Source organism: Cynara cardunculus (assembly GCF_001531365.2).
Source record: "Cynara cardunculus var. scolymus isolate 2C chromosome LG 5, CcrdV1, whole genome shotgun sequence".
Lineage (NCBI taxonomy): Eukaryota > Viridiplantae > Streptophyta > Magnoliopsida > Asterales > Asteraceae > Cynara > Cynara cardunculus.
Window position 1 is genome coordinate 10,950,621 of NC_037532.1, and position 11,366 is coordinate 10,961,986.

The 11,366-nt window shown below is 35.1% G+C and overlaps 1 protein-coding gene across 4 annotated transcripts; it reads left to right on the forward strand.

Annotated features, from left to right (window-relative positions):
- The first annotated feature begins 3,640 nt into the window (after positions 1 to 3,640).
- On the forward strand, positions 3,641 to 9,605 carry LOC112512707 (sulfiredoxin, chloroplastic/mitochondrial). 4 transcript variants are annotated; one of them, XR_003069246.1, is made up of 6 exons: positions 3,641 to 3,757; positions 3,850 to 4,022; positions 7,073 to 7,106; positions 7,769 to 7,862; positions 8,342 to 8,420; positions 9,093 to 9,605. XR_003069246.1 is itself a non-coding variant. In XM_025118813.1 (5 exons), exons 1-5 carry the CDS (start codon positions 3,685 to 3,687, stop codon positions 8,355 to 8,357), a joined length of 390 nt encoding a protein of 129 aa, XP_024974581.1. In that variant the 5' UTR covers positions 3,641 to 3,684; the 3' UTR covers positions 8,358 to 8,716. The 4 variants fall into 4 exon arrangements, 1 of the variants encoding a protein (XP_024974581.1); XR_003069244.1 differs by having other exon boundaries at positions 9,103 to 9,605; XR_003069245.1 differs by lacking the exon at positions 9,093 to 9,605 and adding an exon at positions 8,594 to 8,716.
- Positions 9,606 to 11,366: the final 1,761 nt, after the last annotated feature.

Consider the following 11,366-nt stretch of genomic DNA (forward strand, 5'->3'; position numbering starts at 1 on the left):
CTAGTTTAGCACGACTTTGCCATCAAATGCATCTTGACCTTAGATTAAAAATTGGATGGTAAAGATGATGGTTGTATTGGGTGTAAGAATTGCAAAGGTTGTATTTTAACGTCCCTATATATATATATATATATATATATATAAGAACAAATTAGATGGTTGATCCTATAGTTTACAACAAATCACATTGTGCATCCCTAAAATGAAATACTACGAAAAAAGGCTCTATGGCTTACATTTTATAGTGCTTTGGGTCGTGTTGTTAACTCATTTATATTACCTCAATTAACTTGAAAGTATTTTTCTCATTTTAGCTATTTCTTTTAATTTGTAATTAGTTTTTTTCTTACTAAAAGTACATTATTATATTGTTTTTATTATTAATATATACATACATACATACACACACACACATTAAACATAGAGGTGGATGGTCGACTCCCCTACGCTTATCTCCGACCTCTCCTTTGTTCACTTTTTGTCACACAATACCTCTTCCCTTCCCCCACAACTTCATTGTCGTCCTTATTTTACCATCCATCCATATACACACACTCACAACTTTTGGAGCTAATGATCTTCTTCTTGTTGTAGCACCCTACCCTCATTACACCTTGTTATGGTTCTTGGCGATCAGGGATGTCCATGATGATGATGATGGTGTTTTCTTGATCTTATGGGGTTTGCCGACTATTGGGTTTGACACTTGGACACATCTTCTTCAAAATCTTTATCTTCAATTGAACTCTTCCCACAACATTCTGCCAGGGCTTCAATCTTATAACAAAATTTAAGAACACTGATATGTAATGAACACAAACCTATGTATCAATTTGTGTGTTTCTTAACAATACATTTTTGAACCAAACATTTGTGCTTTGTGTGTTTTGAGTGTGTTTATATGAAGGAAAACAAGAATGAAAGCAAGAATATTGATAAAGGCCCATCTCAAAATCCACCTAGAAACGGTTTAGCTATGATTTTGTAGGATTGATTTGTCTTTCTTACCTTTACTTATTAATGACTTCCAGAAAGTAGAGCACCCTCCAATAAACCATGACTGAAGTACATCTTGCAGTGAATTTCGAATATGATATTGCAATCATAAAAGAAAAGCTCCATTAGTAATTTAGCAAACAAAGGTAGCGGAGAAAGAGTAATCAATCAGATCCTAGAACGAATGTTGATCAATGGAAGAAAGTCGTTGATGTAGTATATAGTGTAGTCTATAGGGAACTGATTTGGAAGAAGTGATGAGTTTAAGGCTGTCTAATATTAATGTAGGTACTTTCCCTCGTCTATAGCTAACAAAAAACTCTCTTTGTGGAAAAAGCAGAAAACCATTGAGATGGAATCAATGGTGGACAATCGGAGTATCAGTGCCCTTGTCTCCTGCATATCATTTGGTTCGAGTCTATACTTCTTCGTGCCAATGTTGATTAATTACGCGTCAATGATCATCTATCATATATGATGAGGATTTGAGGGGAGGGGGTTTGACCGATGGGATGGTGGTTCGGTAATGGTGGGGAAGAACTATTTTTTATCATAGCCGAAAGGGGTGTTCATCTGTATATACATATATATGATGTAATAAGTATAAAATATTATAACTTAATATTCTTTTATTTTATTTTTTTTAAAGTAAGGAAAAGATAAAAAGAAAAAAATACCGGAAAGTTAAACTGAGATAAATTAACAGAGTTAGATGGTGTTATACAATGGAAACCACATAGATCTTATCATAATTATTTCAAATTTAAGACTTATAATGTAATTTTTGATAAACTATAAAGACCAAACGTGTTAATCACTCTATATAAATAAAAGAGTAAAATATGATTTTCATCCTTGTGGTTTGATGTTTATAACAACTTTCGTCCCTGGTCTACAAAAACTATTCTTGTCATCCCCGTGGTTAACATCTTGCTTTCATTTTCGTCCCTACATCCAACACCATTAAGAATAGGCGTTGAAAATACAAAAGTGAATTGAGTAAATTACACATTTAGTCCTCGTGGTATATGGAGTTTCAAATATTTATTCTTAAATGTCATTTATTACATGAGTAAACAATAAATTTGGTCGTTGTGGTTTGTCGAAAATAACACTTATATATATAGTCATTCAACGGAGAACTCAATTGTCTGTAATAATCATATGATCTCATCTCAACCACACTAATAATTAGTAATCAATTATTATTATTGAAAATATTAATTTTGGTAATTATCCATTAATTTAAAAAAAAAATTTAATTTATGGATAATATTTAGGGGTAAAATAGTCTTTTGTTAATTATAAAAAATATTAATTTTTGTAATCATCAAATTTTGATAATTATCCTTTTTCCTCTCTCCTCTCTCCGGCCGACAAACCTTACTCCTGCCAAATTTATTACGATGTACACCATTATTATACTCTCTGAGATACCCAAGAACTTGACAGAAACCGACAATACACACAATGATACCACTATGATTCCACTGTGATACTACTGTAATACACATTGTGATATTACTATAATACCGAATAGGTTGAGACCAAATTCTATTTTGAGTAGCTAACGAGGCCAAACAAGGACAACCCCACCATCATTGACCCCATCTCCATCGATCTAATACTGCAAAGCAACATGGACCAACAAGACGAGCATTATGAGGTTCATTAGAGGACGAACAAGGACGATTTTTGATGAGATTTTCCGGCAATTTTTTCTTGTGAGAGGTTAGGTCGGCCTAAACATGAGGATGAGTTGTTCCATACCTCAGGGAATTTGGTGACCGGTTAATATTTTGAAGGTGAAGAGATGAAGGCAAAGAAAACAAAATCAATACAAATCAATTTAGTTGAGAATTTAATGGAACCGCCTAATCAAAGATAATTACCAAAAATACTAAAATTACTAATACACCCTTTATTAATTAAATAAATAAGAAAATTGATATCAATAATTGATTGACTAAAGATGGATCTCATGGTTATCACAAACTACTGAGTTCTTATTTGATTAGGTAGGGCCTAATCAAATGAAAACTCGGTAATTTGTGATAACCATGAGATTCAATTTCAGCCAATCAATTATTGATGTTATTTTCCTTATTTATTTAACTAATAGTTAAATGGTGTATTAATTATTTTTCTGATTAAAATTCAAAATTAATTTGTTTAGCAGTTATTTATTAATGATGTAGTTACCATAATTATCTGAACTAAATTGATTACCAAAATTAACATTTTTTATAATATTTATTGATTATTAATAATATGTGATTGATATTGCATCTTACATTTATCACAAACAACTATATTCTCCTTTAAATGCCCCCTATATATAAGTGTGTTATTTTCAACAAATCACAGAATCAAATTTATAGTTTACTCATGTAATAAATGGAATTTAAAGATACATATTTCTAACTTGGTATACCACAAGAACTAAATATATGATTTACTCAAATGACTTTTAGTATTTTGAACGCATAATCTTAACCACGTTGGATACAGGGACGAAAATGGTAGCACAATGGAAACCATATGAACGAAAAAGCAGTTTTTAAAAATCAAGGACAGAAATTATTAAAAACATCAAACTGCAGGGACTAAAATAGCAATTTACTCTAAAAAAAGTAGTTATGAGAGGCAAAGCAAAGGCAAGAAAACAACGATCATTAGCAGAAACAAATGGCTAGATTTCTTCTGCAAGTTCCCAACACCTTGAGAAACCCTAGTGTTTTTGCTTCCTCTTCCTCCAATGGTGTGGGATTTCTCTGTTCAAAACACACACATAACTTCATCATGTATGGCCCCCAACCTAATCCTATACTAAAGTTCTCTTCTCTCTTTCAGGATCTTTTCCAACTTCCAGTAATCAAGCATCTCAATCAGGAAAAGGAGGTCCACTGATCATTGAACTTCCCCTTAATCAAATTCGGAGACCTTTAATGCGTACAAGAACCAATGATCAACAGAAGGTGCAAGACCTCATGGATAGTATTGCCCAAATTGGTCTTCAAGTACCCGTAAGCCCTCAATTGCATTCAATTTTCGGAATCGCTTTCTCTTTTGGTTGTTTTAACTGTTTCTTTGATTGTTGTTGTTTCTCTATCCTTCCATGTATTGAGCAAGTTACTTCGGTGCCTGGTAAGTTTAGACCAAGTGGCATCTTGTTTTCATGATTTGTTCTATGAAGAGGTACCATTCTGATGCAGGACGGGAAACACATTTGATGAACGTTCTAACAAAGGATTGAGAATTACACACTTTAGATGGGAAATATCATGTGATTGAAAGAAATTTCAAGACCTCAGGGCTCGAATTAATAACCAATTATCTTTTTTGCTATCCTTTCATCTAAATATCATTGCATATAAATTCTTTTATAGAGTTCTAGCTAGAAGTTATGTGCATGATGCCTCTTAGGAATTTGGATTACTTGAAGTAATTCTTAGCTATAGGTTCATATGATGTCTATCTTACTATCTATTCATATTTCCCTCTAGTGACTTCATTTTAGCCCTGCAACACACCATTCCATATAGCTTTGAACTCGTTTGGTTGAACTGATAAGGTGTCACACAATCGTATACGTAAAAGCAAATGCTAGACACCTATAATTTTACCCATGATCTCATGAGTTATGATCTTTAAGGAATAAAAGTTTGGGCCCAACTACAACAATTATAAAAATACTTTTCATTTTAGATAGTTGTTTTTTCATTTTCTTTAGTGTTAAGTGAAGGAAAGTCATATATATTTCTTGTCAGTTACATGCCTTTCATGAAATCTTGTCATACTTATCTAAATAGGATCTAGAATGTTTCATATGTGAACAAGTTTTAATATGTGATAGCACAGGGGCCTTTGATTTATTCCACAAAATATTGAAGACAAGCTATGTCAAATTAGAACTGGGATATGGAAGTTCAATTACTATGAAAGAAGAACGAGGGAGTGTGTGATTTTAACTTTTAAGCTCATGGTGAGATCTGCATTTCTAGTGAAGAAGAAATTGGGATAGCGTTTTAATGGGAACAATAGATTACAATTTGAATTCTGAACTTAATCCAAATCAGCAGAAGAGGTTTACAAAATACTGAGCATACCCCATGGAGAAGACAAGTTGGGAGAAAATTCAATCTATTTTATATGTAGCCAGCCGCAAGTAGAAAATGATTGTTCTTGAGATTATTTATATTCCACTAATTTGAGAAATGAGATTGTGAAAAGTGGTTCACAAGATACTGGGCATACCCTTTGGACAAGAAGTACAAATCTCCAGAGGATTAGCCTACTTATTGACAGATTCCACTTCACCATTATTTGTAAAGCATCAAATAAGAGTTATAAGCACTTCACAATCAATAAAAGTCTATTTTCTCTCTCAAACCACTAATCTTTTGAGTTGATTGCCTATAACCTTTTTGGTCTTCTAGGTAAAATATCTTAGGTGGGATGGACTATTATAGAGAGTTCTGGCATAATTATATGAGATAGAGCAATCAAGAAATCTTAGGAGTACTTACAAGAGTTTCCCTAGAGAATCAAGAGGAGTAGTAAAATACTTTCAAAATGTTTCCAGTAACATGTGCATTGTCAATGTTTTAAAATGCTTACTTAGGATGCCTCGTTGTTGAGCAAGGATGAGTCTTGTTGATTAGGCATTTAGGCCCCCTGTCTAGAAGTTGTGATGACCATGCTGTCAGAGATGCACCTCCAGGCCCGAGGACACAGACCGGCCCAACACCAGTTATGCAAGGACCAGTCCTGATGAGGATGGTAAATGTGCCCCCAGACCTATCGAACCAATTTTTTTGCTGAGGACTGGTCCTTAAATAGACTAAATAAAATCCGAATATCAGGACATAAAATAAAAGATTGATCATCAGAACATTTTTTTCTACAGTCTATGCCTGGTGAAATGAGGACTAGCAAGATATCTGTCAAATATACTAGAGCTTCGGCAACACCCTAGACCATCTCCAATCGTTCACACCATTTCTTGCACCAAAATGGTGTAAAATTTGGTGCAACGGTCTCCAACACATTACACCATTTTTAACAACAAATAGAATACTCCAAATATATTCCTTATTCCTAACTTGTACAATTTTCAGCAACACCTTAGGAAAAAATTCTTTCTTCTGCTCTGTAACTTGTAGTAGCAACACTTAAGGAAGGGGTCATCTACCTTATAAAGAAACCGTGGTTGATGTGGCATTTCATGGTAAGGTGTGTTTCTAGAGCCAGATGACAAGTGAGGATTCATAAAGACAGAAATTAGTTTACAGGGCTAGTCTTAGATTCCTTGCAGAAAGCATCATGTTTAACTTTCATGGTCTCCTACAAATATTTCAAGATTTATATGGGGCCTCTATTAAAACTAAGATGTAATTGATAAATGTAGAAAGATCAGAGGCATGATGAATGGCTAACTGTAGTTTGTTTATGTGGGTAGGGAACCCTGAAAAGGTCAAAATTTATCATGTGTCTTTCTATCTTTTTCACACTTTTCACAAACCGGGGGTCTTCATAGAAACAGCCGCTCTACTATTTGGGGTAGATGTTAGGTCTGCGATGTCATATCCCCAAACCGCACCTCTGGGTGAGATATACTGAGCTCATTTAGTTTGATTTGGGGAACCCTAAAAAGGGTTGTAGGACATCACCATTAGGCTTGATCCCTGATCTCTGAGATGCTCATTTTGCTATCATTATTCATTGCAGTTTAAATGTTAATTGATAATTTATCTTTTTATCTTGAAGATTATTTTTTTGGAAGGGTGTTCCAAGTTATGCCTGGACTAATCCTGGCAAATTGTGACCGTAAGAAATCAGCCCTGATAAACTCAATTGCCACAATTGTTGTGTACGCCTGCAATCGAACCTCGGGCAGATGGGGTATTCCAGGACCTCAACCACTACGCCACAACCCTTGTAGTTTTCTTTAGGATTATTACTGGGTCTTGATAAACTTTTCCAATTATCCTTTCTTCATGTCAATTCGTTTACCATTATGAGGTTATAGATGATTGTGGTCAAGATTACTAAGCGTGTCTTGTAACACATGCAGATTGATGTGCTTGAGGTCGATGGTGCTTACTATGGTATGCAACCGTGTGGATTTATATTCCAAAAACAGGGTTTAATACAAGCACTTGATTCTTTCTATTAAAATTGCAACGTTTGACATAATACGTAGTCCAAAAGAAACCTTAGAGCAGTTGTGATATGACTCAATTACCCTTCAAATACTCCCTCCATTCCAAAATAAATGTTCATAATAATGGGCTTACAGTTTTAGAGTTGTGTATTTACTACATTTTTTGATTAAATGAATGACAATTTTACCTCAATAATAGAGGGAGTAATGTGAATTTCTCCGTCTCATATTTAAGGATAAAATTGGAAAGTACACACTAACTTTTAGAAGTGGACATTTATTTGGGACTAACTAAATAAAAATGTAGACATTTATTTTGTGATAGAGGGAGTCCAATAATAAGGAAATAAGAAAATCTCTTTTTCGAAGGTAGGGGTTTGAACTTGCAACCTCATCACCTAAGAGATGGGATGACATACTTAAGATAAACATGCAAACCCTATATCTTTGTAAAGAGAAATTAGTAACTTTTAGTTAAAAAAACTTAAAATGTTGCCAAAAAGAAGAGATGTTGCGATTCTCATGGGACTGTAAGAGTACTTTTGGTACATTCTGCTGCAAAATCAATTTTGATAACCATCATTCAATATCCGGGTCTCTCAATAGGCTTTTCTGGATGTCATCGTTTTGAGGCTCATCAGCGCTTAGGGCTTCCTACTATTCGTTGCAAGATCCGACGTGGAACTAAAGAAACGTTAAGGTTATTGTTAATTACTTGCTCTTCCGATTATACTTTTGTTTTAGCAAAAACGTATCAAAAGGCAATGAAGTTTGCCTTGGTTCCCGTTTAGTGTACCAGTTTCTCGTCTCTCAATCAATTTTAAATTTTCCTATTTTGTACCCATTTTGACTTTCAACCTGTTGATTTTGTAACATTTGATGACATGGATACCAAGCTTATCCCCTTTGCCATAATAACCCTCCAGTAAATGTATCATAAACGGGTATCCACGTCAATAAATATTACAAAATCAGTAAGTTACCGGTCAAAATGAGCAAAAATAGGAAAATTTGAAACTTTTTTACAATATTTGAGAATTCTTTTTTATTGTGCTTGCACTAAATAGGAACTAAACTAAATTTTGTTGCATTTTGCCCTCTTATATTTTTGTTTCTTAGTCCAAGCAGCTCAGCAATTGTTCGTTTGGTGTTGCATGTATATTCTTTTATTTCTAACAGGCATCACCTTCGTTGAGTCGGGGATAGTTGGGTCAAAGGTTTCCTTCAACAGGAGAAATCCATCCTTGTTATGCGACAGGTAACATCACTTTCATGTTCCATGTATGTCTGTAAAACTGTAGCATAAATAAGAGTACAAGAACATGTACATGTATATGTAGTTTATAGTTAAAGAATTATTTTAGCAGTGAAATATCGAAAATACCCCTTCAATATATAGAACAATGACACCGATTTTCTTGACACATATAGAATTAAGTTGAAGTTTATCCGAGAGGTTACAGTGATGATGCAGGGTATTTGAAAGTACCATTGGAATTTATATTGGATGGAACGAGTGTAATATAGATCACCCAAATGTTGCACCTTCGATCATTTAGATATCTGGTTTTGTGATGTATCAATTGAATCAAACTTGGATTGGTTTTTGAATCAATCGTGTTATGTTTGTATATCAAAATCGAGATTCAAAATTTCTTTTAAACGTATGTGATTACTGACAGTTAACAAAGGGAATTGGGTAGTTACGTGGTTACAAGGCAGTTAAATATACTCACCCACTCATGAACCACTTCCGATCGGTAACATGATAAGGCGCTGAGGCTAGACACCGATCAGGCACTAAATGCAAGGGGGCGTGCCCCCTTGACAGTAGCCATTCGTGTTTAAGTTAGCTTTTATGAGTGTGCACCTGAACCTCTTAAGTTGTATTCTAACTTGACCAAACTTCCTTCGGTCTCTTTTTTGGAAGGGTGTTCCAGGCTATGACTAGATTAATCTTGGCAAATTGGGACTGCAAGAAATCAGCCCTGATAAACTCAGTGACCACAATTGTTCTATACGCCTGGAATAGAACCTAGGGCCTCAACCACTATGCTACAACCCTTCGTGGTTTTCCTTCAGTTTCTTGTGAATTTCAATTATACCAAGCGATTGATGATACTAAAATCACCACAAGATCAATCCGGAGTCTGATCAATAACTACGACATGCCATTGCCTCCGCTACCATCCTCTACGTTAGGAGTGTAAGTGGTTCGGTTATGCATGAAGTTGTTACTACTACTTTCCATGTTCTCTTTGTAATATTCAGGTGTCTGTAGTAAATAAGTATAAAAATAGAAATCAAATTTGGTTAGATCGCTAAAACCATGAATCCAATATCAAATCGAGGAAGACTAATAGGTTCGGGTTTTTAAATAGGGACGATGTATGCAATCATTAAACCAAATTAAACTAATTGCTTTGGTTTTGGCTTCGGAAGAGTACATGATTGCAACCCAAGCTAACGTTTTTCTTCTTTTAATAAGCATGAAATCTGATATTTGGTCGATTAATTTCATTGGACCCAAAATATATTATCACATGTGTTTAAATTGGGCAATGCTCTTTCTTATGGTAGATTGGTATGAACAGATATGGCCACCGACGGGTTTGCTTCTACTCAGAGGTCACTAGTTTAAGTTCTTCAGGGTCACTAAAAGGGTTTCCATTACTGTTAACATCAGAGCCCATGAAATTAGTTGAGATCACTAAAAAATCTATATTCAAATTTGATATGAGCTTGGACCAAGCACATGGTTAAGGACTAACTGGTTTGGTCAAAGCCAGGTTAACTGGTCTGACCAATGAGTGAATTGGACTTGGTCAAAGCCCGATCAATACCCCTTCCAACTTGAGATGGCCAAAAACCAATCCCGGGCCGGTCCCAATCGGTCCTCACCATTTTCATAACCGGCCATAACCGGTCCCGGCGTAACCGATCTCGATCTCGGTCTCGGTCCCGGTCCCGGTCCCGGTCCCAGTCCTGGTCGAAAATGATAGGACCGGTCAAGGTACTTCATAACCGGTTATGGATCGCCGGTCCCGGTCCCGGTCCCAGTCCTGGTCGAAAATGATAGGACCGGTCAAGGTACTTCATAACCGGTTATGGATCGCCGGTCCCGGTCCCGGTCCCAACCCGTCCCAACCGGTCCTTGCATTAAAAAAATAAGATTTTTTTGATTTTTTTAATGATATATATTTTTAATACATTATAAAATTTACAATTGGGTCACTTAAATACACTTTAAAAATGTGTTTTAATATAATTAAAATTACGTTTTTTTATAAAAATACATTATAAAATTATTTAAAAATACATTTATTTATAAAATTATTTGAATTTTCGGGCCAGGCCGGGCCGGTCCATAGTCGGTCCCATAACCGGTCCCGGTTTTCGGTCTCATAACCGGTCCTTATCGGTCCCGGTCCTCCGGCGGTCCCTACTTCCAACGATTACTTTTTGAATTTTGGATTGTTTTTGGGGAAATAAGGCTTGTTCATGCATCTTAATGAGTTTAATGGGACTCACAACTTACTCGGCAAGCTATAAATGACTGTTTGGTAGTGTCTTAATGAAATTTAAATTAGCTTATTTAGTAAGCAGTCCGGGGGGGGGGGGGGGGGGGGGAAGAGATTTATGTAAAAAGCCAAGTTTTTGTTCCAAATTGGGCTTGCCTATCAAAAAACACGCTTATTTCATCTATGAAAAAACCATTTCAAATAAAAATATTTTCAATCTATATAGACAGATTAATCTATACAGACAACTTTATCTCTGTAGGACTTTATGGAAAACCAACTACACAACCCCAAAGAAACATATGCAGACATCCAAATTGCTTTTGTGGAAGCAACAAAAAGATATTTTTTTTTTCATTTAAGGGGGTGTTTGAGATTACTTATTTGAAACAATTTATGTTTTTCTACAAAAAAATTTATCAACTTATTATAAGTTAGAATGGTTTAACTTTTTCAAAAACTTCTTATTACCAGTTTGACATCGGTATAAGCTGTATATCCAAACACTCAAAAATGCTTATTACCGGTATCACACCGGAATAAGTCAATAAGTTGTTATTATGAGCAATCCCAAACACCCCCTAAAAATAGAAATCGGGTTTATTTCAAGCTGGTTAGTTTTGTTGGTCTAGAACGGTCCTAGTTTTCATATCCACGATCGATACTTAGATGGATCGGGCTTC